A 13,144-nucleotide genomic window follows, 5' to 3' on the forward strand; every position below is an offset into this window, starting at 1 on the left:
GTAGATGTACATGGTATTTACATTGTGGTTATGGAATGCTCTCTATAGTCTATGAATAAATTTTACTTACTTTATAATATACAGAATACATGGAAATATAATAAAAAGTAGCCCTGGAAATTGCTTATAAGCTAATGCTCCCACCCTCTGTCCATCTGCAAATTTAAGGAAAACACTGCTCAGAACATTGTGATGACTGTAAATGCATACTCTGGTTGAGATGAACACAGACTTTCAGACAAGCAAGAACTATGCACTGACACAATACCATTAGACTAAATGAATTTAATAAGAAATCGTTAAATTTCTGATTAGAAATTGTCAAAATCTACCCAGGAAAATAATTTTCTTTTCCAGTCTTTAAAACATATGTATTGAAAATACACACCACACCTATACCAGGTCAGATATAGATGCATATTTATTTTCTTAAGCAAATTAGGAAATTCATCATTATCAAAATTTTATATGTGCAAATCTCCTATAGTTAGCAGCTATCACTTGTTTAGTGGTGCCTGTGACGAGAATATTTAAAAACACAAAGGAATGAGAAAAAAAATAATTTAGTTGCTCTGGAGAGTGGATTCAAAGTAAACTGAGGAATTATTCATTAAGTGCTTCATCTGTCAGAAGCTATCAACCAAAGTGCAAGTGTGGCTCTGGAAAGTCAGCATCCAGAATATGAAAGGCAGAGGCAGAGAGGTCTAGAATAACATAGTATTTTATCTGCCATGACTGCCCTGAGTTTCAGTTTATGGAGCAGCAGTTGACAAAAAAAGAAAGGCCTCTGAATTACACACAGATTGTATTTTGGGATTATGATGCAAAAAAGGAACGTGAATTTCTAGAAGTATCTGAGAGGCACTATCCTCACTACAGCTGTATGTGGCAAGTACATTTCTCTCACTCTCAGGATTTTTCATAGAGGTGCACAGACAGAAGTGAAAGAGAAAACAATTTCTATTTCTGCTCTTTGTTTTTCCTATGTGGAATGTGTTTGGAGAATTATTTACTTGGACTGAGTGCTTGATTGGATTCTGGTGAGGATTGTTTGAGCCTGATGGCAAATCCAACCCACCTGTGTCTGGACTCACAAGAGAGGGTCACGAGTTGCGAGAGAGTTAGGGATAGAGTCAGAGAAAGTAGTATGTAGTTTTAGTATACTCCTTTTATATAGTATATTAATGTACTTTAGCATAGTTAATAAAGAAATAATTCAGCCTTCTGAACTGAGTCAAACATTGTCATTTCTTCCCATTGGGTTCGCCTGCATTTACAATAGCTGTACTGATATGAAGGCATTCTTAACACAAGTTTGACAGTGTGGAGAAAGGCAGAATGCAAAAGAAGGAATTCAACTGACCAATATAGTCTGTCTTGCAAAAAATCTCAAAAATCACACACCCCTGTTCCTCCCTCAAGTTGGGACATTTGAATTGGAATTAAGTTATTTTATGTCACTGAAATAATTTGCATATTTGCTCGGTCACTTATGTCCTGGGGATGTGTGTGGTAAGAACAGCATTTTTTAACCATACACGCTTCATTTAGCACGGTCCTCATCAGGCAGTGTCAACTGCAATGAAACTGGGCTGCACAGGGAGGCAGCCTGGGAACCTTGATTTGACTTGTGAAATGAGGAAACGACATTAACATCACCAAAAAGGATAAACATAGAAAAAAGAGAGTTGTTATTTACAAACTGCAACTGCATTTCAATAATGTTCATGAACAGATGGGATTAAAAAAACATCAAACCTCCGCCCTTCCAATTTTTCCCATAGGTTGTGCTGCTGCCAATCTTTCCTGAACTTCTTATTGTGTTTTAACATCAGTTTCTTATCTTTATCTTAGAATGACTCAAAAAAGCAGGTCCTCAGTGGGAAACTTCAATACTTTTTTTTAAAATCAATGTGTCACTGTTTAGCCAATGCTGGCAAGATGAAGTCCAAATTATTTTTTCAGCGAGTTGGCTGTTTGATCAGGTTTAGCTTTCAGCTCTGTGTGTCATTTCCTGACTCCCAGGCGGCTCAGACCTAGATCTCCAGCCAGCTGTTGGCAACAGTCAGGCTTTTGTAAACAAGTTGCTTTCAGGTTGATCAGCTCCCTGCTATCAGCAGCAGGGGGAAGGGGTGTACAGAAAAAAGCAGAGGGCAGAGCAGCATGAAGAACTGGAGATGAACTATCATGGTTGATGATTAAGAAAACCATAGATCTAGGATCCAGTCATGGCTCTGAAACTTCCACCTCAACCATGCATAAATCCAGCCCAAGCAACTTGCTTATCAAGAAGGGCTACTGGAATGAAGCCAGTTATCTCGCACAGAAAATGCAGTGTTCAATTCCTATTGAAAAGAATTCTCTTGTTGTGTCTTTAAAATTATGAGATTGTTTTTTCTGCATCATTTTCACCTGAAAGAAGTATTCACAACACTTTCCTCATAGCTTCCTCAGCTCTGGTGATTTACAGATCACCAGATCACCTGTAATTACTGCTAACAAGTAAACTGTATAGAGGGCAGCAAAAGTGGTATTTGAACCAGATCTCCTCCAGCTTCCTCTAACCAATGCTCATTTTCTTTAATTTCCAGCAGAAAGAGAAGTACATCTCTTTCTACACTGGCACAGAAAACACAGCAGAAAACACCACATTCCAGCAGATTTCAATCATTTTGTTGGTGATGGTGTTGAAAACTTCAGTCCTGCATACACTGGCAAGAAGAATTTTTAGCAGTAGATGAATGAATGCTACTGGGGAGCTAATAGAGTCTGACACAGCAACACTCAGTTCTATGACACAGCAACACTCAGTTCTCTTGACACAGCAAACCTCTGGCATAGAAGAGGTTAGGGATGAATAGAAAAAGAGAAACTGCAGGATATCTGTATATATTATCCTTGTCACAAGCAGCAAGGAAGCAAATTTTCAACATCTCAGTTGACACAGAAGTGTGAAAATACATAGCGTGTATCAATTTACACTGGCTTTGGTAGGATCTTGTGGTATTGCTTCATGATAAAGTGAGAAGAGGGGAGGGCTTCCCCAGGTACCAATCAAGAATACAGCAAATAAGCAATCTGGCTACTGGTCACACTATCTGGAACCTATGATGCACAAAAGGAACTGCATGAAAGGTCAGGAATGCCCTTTCTCTTTCTGCCCACACAGTTTCAGAATTTGCATTTTATGTGGCAGTGAAACAGAGGAATTGTGTCTTTCAGCCTCAGTTATTCACTTGCTTCCACCCCCACTAACTCAGTGTAGAAATTGTTCCAGAATTCCAGTTCAGCAACATTCATTCATTAATATAGCATTTCTCAGAGAGCTCCCAGCCACCATGCAGAAGCAGAGATAGTCTGGACTTGGTTAAACATAGTTCCCTGCTCAGCTGCTTCATGAGGGATTTGACCTGCACTTTTCAGTCTGAATTTTCTAGGCAGATCTGTTATTCAATCAGAATCTTAGAAAGTGGGTCTGCTTCTCCACTTCCACCTATTCATGTGAGACAATACCAAAAAGCTGCCATGCTGACACTAGGGCAGAGTATTTAAATTATAAACTAAGAACCTCCAATAGTTCTTCTCTCATCAGGACTATTATCTCAAAAGAATGCACAGCTTCATTGTGTTTTTTAGTCAAGTCTTCAGTCATGGGGATGGATGCAGTATTTGCCAGTACTGTTTCTTAATGCTCATTATTTGGGTGCAGCAACAGGATTTAGCTGTTTATTTCATAATTTGTTAAAATATTTAATGTATACTCAAAATGTTTTTTAAAGACAAACCAAACATCTCTTCCTCTAGAGTCACAAAAAACAGAGAAATTGTACAAATGACCCGTAAGGCATCAGTTATTCTGAGCCCAAGGCCTTCCCTGAGGCTACTTTGCACATACAGCCAGATTGGTTCCTCACAGAGAATCACCCGGTAGCTGTTAAACTCTACCCACCTGTTCAGGTCGCACTTGAGCATTAATAAGCTGGTAAACAACAAAATCTGTGAGGCCAACATTTTCTAGCAAGAAGGAAGTGAGGGTCTCCCCATCTTTCAAAATGTCTAGAATTCGTATTCCTCTTCCTGAATGAAAAAAGAATGCACAGATCAGTGAGATACCAAACAAAGGAAGTTAAAGAATAGCTCATATCCTGGCTTAAACCTGCAAAAAGAATGTGCTTTGGCTCTTATACCTAGTCGTGACTATCTGGGGCTAAAATTATTTTTGCCATTCAAAATCATTTTAATCCTTTGTTGGGAAATGATAATCAAAAAATGCTGAGTGTTCTGGATCTGCAAATCTGATCTCTCAAAGATGTTTCAGACTAGGGCTACAGCAATGGACACATTGAAAGCAGCCCTGACTGCATTTGAAAGTGTCTGATTTTTTAATGATGTAATGCTTTATTTTAAAAGTTCAGATTCAAGTATGCTACTGTTCTTAATATCCCTTCTTCTGAGCCTTGTGTAAATAACTTCAGTCCACCCTTTACATTTACACTGATTTATCACTTGTTGTAAATCAATTTTAGTTAGTTAACCTTATTCTCTAGCATTGCAAAAGTGACCCTTGAAAATATTCCATGAGAAAAAACTCAATTTCTTTCAAGAAGAATAAAGTGTAGCTTATGCTTCATATTAAAGTAGATTAACAACTACTCTTTGGGCAAACCAGTGAGACCTGGTTAAACATGTAAGATGTTAAATTAGACACATGTAAAAGGCCACCAATTTCCCTGATACTATCGGTAACAACATTCAAAATACTGCTGCTCCTAAAGTCAAACAGTTCCAATATTTTAAAACTTGTCTCTGTTACAAATCTTATCAGTGAGAACTCTGCTTCAACATGGTGGAAGAGAAAAGCTTGGAAACTTAATGTTGCTCATGTTCATCAAATATTTATTATCAACTTTATTAAATTATACTTCACAGAGCATGCACAGACTTTGGTAAAGAATGCTTGAATAGCTCTAATTCTTCTAGTCTTTTGAACATGCAATTGAAACCGACAGGAGCAGTGTGTATCCTACTGACATAGGGAATGTAACTTTAGACATTTCTAATAAATATGCACTCCATTCTGTGAGCTGAGTCTTATCAGAGTTTGCCAACTAACTTCCACAATTCCATTTGCACTAAGCATATTCTGACCTGAGGCTACAGGGCCTGAGAACTTCTTCAATTGTTTCTCCACATATTTATTCAAGCAGTAAACACTGAAAACAATAGCAGGAGTCTGTCCCTCATATTCTTACTGATGCCTTTCCTGGCATCCAGGCAGTGCAGAGGAAAAAGCACACCACAAGAAAACATCTCATCAAAAGTATCAGTGCAAAGGGAGACTGGAACAAGGAAGGAGGACTCAAGAGGCAGATCTGATTTCAGGAATCAGAAGGGCAATCAGAACTCAAACAGATATTTGCAAATTTTTCCTTGCTCAACTTTGCAGCTATTCAATTAAGATTGTTACTTAAAAGCATCAGTAGTAATTTATAAACACAGACAACTTAAATAGCTAATCTTTCAGTAAGTTTTTCTGTATGAAGAAAGAGGGTAATTTGTATTTTATTCCTTAAGCTTCAAAACTGACTTTTTTACTGTTTTATATAATAGGAAATTCCAAACTTCTATTTTTTTTTAAAGTAAAGAACATTCAAAATCTCCACAGATTCTGAAGAAGCATTAACTTTATATGTCACAGGATTCATGGGTATGTACTCTATATTTCATGAGTAAAGTCGATATGGGATGCAAAGGCAACTTCCTAAACCATGGGGTGTGGCCCCTTAGCAATACACAGCAAACCCATGGCATGACATGCTTTTCCTCCTCTCTAAATAGTCATGTTTGATTTCTATGGCTGGGTACAAACAACAGCTCACATTATACTCAGTTCTTGTTTACATTCTGGGTCATTTGGTTGTCTACTGTTATTTACAAGGAGATAATCCCTTTTTTACTTCTAGTTATAAACCTCTCATAGGATAGTGGACCATGTGTATCAGATGGTTTATACAAATCCTGTTAAAAATATATGGAGAGTGACTAATTTTATTAAGAATGCTATTCCCGTGACAAAGGATTTGAGAGTGGGACAGATCAATTTACAAAGCTGGACCATTTTTATACCTTTAGATTTAGGAGTACCCTTTCGAATTCTATACTTCAAGTCAAAAAAATTTACAATTATACCATTCCCTATCTTCCCCAGGACTGTGTTATGAGTTTGGCAAGTTGCTTTAAATAAAAGTTAATGCAATTAATTTGCAATTCCGTTTTTAAGTGTTCAATACTTTCTCTTTCTAAACACATCATGAAGAGTTTCCTTCTTCACTGTTTCAAACCTGTTTTAGCTAAGACTGTGATAAAGTACCTCTAAGCACTTCTCCGGGTTATGCTCTGGGCATATATTCAGACATGTTCCTAATTTTCCATTCCTCTGCATCTTCCAGTGACACTTTCTCACTGCTTCTGCTTTTACTTTAATAATGATTAATGACATTTAAGCCATGTTAATGACACTTAAGCCATGTTTTACTATGTGTGGTGAGATAGCTATGCTTTTCAAGTTTTGTCTACTGTTAATTAAGGAAGATGGTTGTAGAACAATGCTGACTGCCTCTCTCCTTCCCCTTAAATGACAGGTATTTGTCACTGAACGGATTTTAGCTTACTCTAACAGTAAGCAGAACAACAGCTACATGTGAAATATATTATAATGTTGCCAGCCTCCAAAGTAACTACTGTCCAACTCTCAGAAGGAAAAACTAAATAGTCTAAAGGATATAGACACAACAATTACCTGCAATTCTTTCAGGATTAGTTCTCATTGTTTCCATAAACTGAGTCATAATGATCAGTTCTTCCCAGATTCTTCCAAGGTCATGGATTTCAGGGATTTCCAGTAAAAGCTCCTGAGCATCTTTATATACCCTTGCAAGGCTAAAAGGAGAAATAATGAAGAAACAGTAATTTAAGAGTGATTACTCTTGATAACTTTCCAAGTCAAAACAATTCCAAAACCAAACAGAGAAGCGAGGAGAAGTGAGGAGAAGAGAGAAGAAGAGAGAAGAATAGAGAAAAAGAGAGGAGAAGAGTTGACTGTATTAGGGACGAGGAAAAAAAATAAGTTGCTTTGTCCTCAGTTTCAGGTAGTCTGTGGTTCAGTTATATTTGAAAGTCCACAGAAGTTTTAAGAGGGCTACTTGTGTTGCAGATGATTCATCATTCATACATTTTTTCATTAGCCATGCTGGTCTTTATGACGCAGGACCTTCCCCAGACAACTTGTATCTCACAGTTGTAGTGCAAATCTGCCCAGCTCCAGCAGTTGAATGGGGTACTTTGGGCACATGCTCAGCCTAGCAAGTGACAGGGAATCATTCACAAACGAAACCATCCTTCTCCTCACACATCAATTTGTTAGGTCCCTTCAGAATATTTCTTCTAGAAGGAGCAGGAAAACACAAATTAACAAATAGTCACAACTATTGGTTGTGACAGATAGTCAACTACTGGTTCTGGGTTAGAACATACAGATCAAGCAAGGATGCAACCATATTCTCTGTTTATGAACAAGTATTAAAAGTTCTTACTATCAGGTAAGGCTATTACACTTCTTCAACAGTATTAGGTTTTTCCATGCATGCAATAGTATATCTCAGTCCACATGACTCATTTTAGCTTACAGGAAACAACAAACAAGAAGGACCAAATTATTTCAGAGAATGCAATTTATTTCTGCTGTAGTGCACTGGATTTACTGGGACTGACGAAGTGACAGTTTGCTCTGTAACAAGCAACCTAGAAAAGGTAGAATGTACAGAAAACAGAATCCTCTAGCTTCACTGTGTGTTTGACTGTACCCCACCAAAAATGTTCAGCTGACTATTTTAAATCCTGTTCACTAGGAACAAAAAGTAAAATGGTCCACGTTACAGACTTTCACATGACAGGGGCTTCAATGGCCTTCACATTATTAGCTCATGAATTTTAATCATTGGATGCTCCAAAGTGGACTTTGCAACAGGGAGATTTGGAGCATTTTTTATATTTAGGCTGACAGGGATTTTTTCACTCTAAGGGTCCTTGTCTACTATACTTTCTTTCATGACTCAGATGTAAAAAAAAATGCAATAAACACTCCCATCGCCCTTTTTCAGTAATAGTCTGGAAATCTCTCATCCTCCTATTTTGCAAACAAGCAAAGTTTATGTGCTGATGCAAGTCTCACAAGTATACAGCCAAAACAGATGCTACATAAATGGCAGTGAAGGCTCTTGCTGCTACTTCATCAGAACTCTCATTTAGAAGGGACAACTCTAGTGATGAGGAAAGAAGGCTTAGGTATTCCATGCTTTCTTATAAAAAATGTTTGTCCCAAGACATTCAGTAAGCAGGTTCTTACAGATTTTATTAAGTTAGCATGTGTTCCCTAGGGACTTGCACTGAAGTCTCTAAAAGGCCTAAACCTAGCATTGTGAACTCTGTTTCAACTTTGTTGCAACTGTTAGCATGAAGCCAAAGTGCTAGAACTGAAAATTTTTGTCTTCCACTCTTTGCACACTGGTATATTATTATCTTCCCTTTTCATTCACACCACAGAACAATTCTTTAAAATATTCCTTGGTGTAATGAGACCTTTCTAAGCAGGGTGAGGATACTCCAGCCTTTCTCCCTGCATCATTCATGCCCATGATAGCCCAACAGGTGCCCAGAGCAAGCTATTAGCAGTTCCCTAGCAGGTCTCTATTGCTGCAACCCAGTCTCACACATACAGTTCTGCTTACATGGAATTTTTGTAGTTGGACACTACACCTGGACCCTCTCCATGGGTTGGGCTGCGGAAACAGGGATTGTTCATGTTACAGAAGATGCCATGTAACCATGGCAGCGTTCCTGCTGATGGCATTGCCTTGTTTGGGAAGTGACCTAGAGTACCAAAACACAAAATAGAAATTATTAGGTGTTTTTTTCTAATGCAGCCTTTGTGAATATAAATAGCACAATGAGTTGGGTCTCTACAAAAGGAATGTGATAGGAATCAGGTTTAGGAATAGGAATTAGGAAATATGTTTATCTTTAACTGAGAAAAAAGAAGTCACCAATATAAGCAATACAGCTATTTTCAACAGAAACTGAGTAATGTGAAAGGCTTTTAAAATATGTAGTGAGGTAGTACTTTCTCAGTAACAGAATTATGGAAATCAAAAACTATATAGCACCTTGAGACCCCAGGTAAGTCTGACCAGAAAGCATCTCACAAGAAAACTAGACATTTTTTTCTATGTCTTCACTTCTAGGTCTTACACTACATGGCTACAAATAACTAAGCTACTCAAATGGAAGACTGTTCTTTCACCACTGGACAAAGAGGTCCCAAACCTCTGTCTGAGAACACCTGGCCATTACCTGTAACAAGTCAGATCATGATAACATCTTAAACATTCTTACATTCATGTTGGCGATACAGTGGATTAGCTTTCCTCAGCCAGACAAGTGCAAGGAACAATGACAGAGGCCATAAAAGCTCGACTAGAAAACGAAGCTGGAAAACAAGGAAAAAAGTGAATTAAAAATAATTTTTACAAATAGACCACCATAGAGTCACTAGGTGGCTAAAGTCATGAGATCTCCTCTTACAGCAGAAAAGCCCAGTGCAGCACGTACCCATAGCTATCCACTGCCTGTTACACCATTTGAGAAGGAAATTTCATCAGAATGAGAAATCAATTAGAGAGGATTTCATCAGAATACCATGAAGCATCACCATTAGCTCAGTGCTCAGTGGCTGCTCCCCCTCTTCTAAAGAAATATTTAAACATCCTGTCTGAGGCAAAAAGAGGCAGGCTGTAGTGCATGACTCTACAAGAAGGATTAGATATAAGAGACAGAAGGATTATTTTAATCCACACTCTGACACTGCTGGGCTCATTAGCAGGCTGTCAGTACACTGTGCTTACCCAAAGGTAAAAGACTTCAGCATAATCTCTACAAACTTTGACCTTTACTTTTGCTTCTTTTTGTCATCATTCATTTCAATGTTATTAATTTCCTAATACCTGTAGAAATGTATGTATTAAGATCAAACACCTTATTCAATAACAGAGAAGACCCATCAAAGGCCACTTTATTGCCCAGACCTTTCAATACACTTAGAAACAGCCACCGGCTCCCATGTCATGTCAGAAAATCAAGGGCACTGCTTTACCACAGAGCAACATCCTGCCTGGTTTTGAGTCTGTTTCCTCCACTCCTGTGTTTTAGTTTGTTTTACTGCCTCTGTGTGTTTTGGCAGAGGTTTGAATCCTTTGATCCTGTAACACAGACTTTGGGCTCTGAGGAACAGCAATGGGATTTTTGTGTCCAGAAACATGGCACTTTTTTGCTCCTCCCTGTAACAGCCAGGACAAAATATCTTCAGAACCGGGGTTGTAGCCACATGCACAGGAAGGCCCTCCTTGTTTCTTTACCTTTGTTCTCTCCTCCCCAGCCAGGAACCAAATACATAATAATAATGCACGTGGCAGCAGAGTCAAAGATGGGTTACATGTGAATGTTGTTTTGGGCAAAAGGCACTCCACAGCATTATTAAGAACAGGGCTTTTAAGAAAAGGAAAATCAGGAGCTGCCCTGTTTTCCCATTATAATTTTGTCTAACAGCTTTAGTTAAGAACAACATATTCTTAGATCAAAAGGCAACAATTTTACACCAGGCAACAATTTTCTACTTAATATTTTTCCTATTAAGGGTTTCCTTTCTAAAACAGAACAGTAACAAAAACCCCATCCAACACCACCTAGGAAGTTATGCATGCCTGATCTTCTTAAAAGCAGACAAGATCTTAGCAGCAGCAAAGGGCCAATGACTCAATTAATAGAGAGGGAAACCTGACAGCTGTTGTGCACAGCTCAGAATACCCTTCCCAGTAGGGTCCACAAGGTCTGATCACCATCCATTGACATCCATTTGGGACAAGCACTCAGAGGGGCAAGAACTTACAAGACGCCTTGGTCCACCTCTGCTGCAGAGTGAATCTGTGTTAATGCTCAGATATTGATTCTTTCTTCATCCCTAGGAAATACAAAATCCTCAGACTTGAATTTGGTATTTCCTTTCTGTCTGAGTTAACTAGTTTGGAAAAGATTGAGGTCTGAAGCCCAAGGGAAGCTTTCTTTCAACTTGGTACACAATGTATACCAATGTATTGTGTGTTAAGGATGGACCACTGCTGTCAGATCTCCCACTTTTTCCTGTGGACCTTATCCAGAGGACAAAAAGGTGTCTCAGAACTCACTAGAAGTATCAGAAAGTAGCCCATAATCCTGCAGAACCACAAGACAACTAGCCAGAAATCCCAGCAACATGCACAAAGGAATGTAATATCCAGAGCTGTAATGGAGCAAGAACAGTGATAAGACCATATAAATGTAAGAAGCTTAAATTGGCTAGAGATCAACTGCTGACTCTGCAATGAAGTATTGCTGTAAGATGAAATATCGTAATATCTAAGAGGATTTGAAAGTACTTAAAATACTTCTGGCTTTTGCTTTACTTATGTCATTCAGCCATATTAAAAAGACACAATCTGTGTGAACTGTAAGGTCCTAACTAGAATCATATCTAAGAGCAGCTAAGTGTGAAGAGCAAATCTAAAATTAGGAATCAAACCCTTCTGAGCTGAATGATGCTTATTATGTTTTCTAACAACAGATCTTTTTATATGAAAATATATAAATAGTACTAACCACAACTTTTCTGGTACACAATATTATTTGTCAAGAAAATCCCAATACAGCTATTCTATGTTTGGTGTGTAAAGAGCATCTTTGCAAACTGCACCAGACAAGATGTCAGACAACAGCCCCTACAAAAATCATATGATTCTTCAAGGGACTTGAGAGTTTTACATGCTGATAAAAGTACCAGTCAATTAATCCAGTGGAGTGCATGGTTCAAACCTGAAATCCAAAAACTAATACTTTACCTTTTGTCTTTTCCGAAGGATCCAGTTCTTCCAGAGTAGAAGTCTGACTTGCCTAAAGAAGTTCATTCTTCTGCATCAATACTTCTGGTTAACCTGTGGCAAAGTATGCATTGCCATTTCTCATCTGACAGCAGAAACAGACCTTAGAGCAAAATAACAGCTTTCTCTCCTTATTTTAAGATTATGTTATCACAGAGATCGGTTCCTTCCATTGTCTGCGCCATTTAATTTTGCACTTGATACATTATCATACATGAAAAATTGTGAGTTTCCTTTGTTTGGAGGCTACTTCCTGTGACATATTTATCAGCACTGAAAAGCAGTAGAGAGGAAGAACATCTCCTTGGAACAAAAAAAGCCACGAACACTGAATTTGGCTATTAACTTGGAATGCATATAACAAAGGCAGTTAATCGTTGCATCATTTATCACAACAAATCTGTGTTTTTAAACTAATTTTTTACAAGAAAAGATGGATTTACTTCTGGACATTATTTTATATAAAACTGTTTAGCTATTAGGCTTACCATTCAGACATGATAAAAGTACATTGATTAACAGAGTCTGAAATAGATTTTATAAAAGCAAATCCATTCTGCTGCCATTTCCTTAAAAATACAGGATCTCCTATTTTTATGTTTTTAAATTCAGCAACTCCCACTACATTTTAGTACATATACCACAGGATTTAAACAACTGCACGCTCTGTCTTTCAGGTTCATGACTCATTATAATCACCAGGAATTTTTGCCTTCAAAAGGAAAAAGGATTTTGACTTTTAAATCCAAATATAATATAAATGGGCATGTTAAAAAATAAACAAATTATTTAAATTTGCTACCTGCATCAGCATGACATACCTGCACCACTCTTGAACCAGTAGTAGCTATACTATTAGTATCTAGAAAATTTATCATGCAAGGCCATAAATGAGATGATGACTGACAGATAAAATGGCTGCTAGCATTTGCTTTGAAAAATCTAACTATTTTTCTGAGACTAAAAATATAAGTAGTAAAGAAGCCAAACCAAATAAACCTTGGTGGGGAAAAACGGGCAGTAAGTCAGGTTATACAGATTGTGCTTGCTAGGTAATCTTCAAGATTTTTTTACATTGAACCTTGCTAGTTATATTTGCTGATAGTGACAGGGAGCCATTG

At 37.8% G+C, this 13,144-nt stretch overlaps 1 protein-coding gene across 1 annotated transcript in view; it reads right to left on the reverse strand.

Annotated features, from left to right (window-relative positions):
- ABCA4 (ATP binding cassette subfamily A member 4) overlaps window positions 1-13,144 on the reverse strand; it is a 70,763-nt gene that overhangs the window by 51,303 nt on the left and 6,316 nt on the right. The window contains exons 2-5 of the mRNA XM_077785538.1: window positions 9,451-9,544; window positions 8,787-8,928; window positions 6,800-6,939; window positions 3,950-4,077 (exon numbers count right to left, since the gene is read on the reverse strand). Coding sequence (XP_077641664.1) covers window positions 3,950-4,077; window positions 6,800-6,939; window positions 8,787-8,928; window positions 9,451-9,544 — 504 coding nt within the window. The remainder of the gene's footprint in view (window positions 1-3,949; window positions 4,078-6,799; window positions 6,940-8,786; window positions 8,929-9,450; window positions 9,545-13,144) is intronic.

The sequence above is a fragment of the Lonchura striata genome, chromosome 9 (assembly GCF_046129695.1).
Source record: "Lonchura striata isolate bLonStr1 chromosome 9, bLonStr1.mat, whole genome shotgun sequence".
Taxonomy (NCBI): Eukaryota; Metazoa; Chordata; class Aves; order Passeriformes; family Estrildidae; genus Lonchura; species Lonchura striata.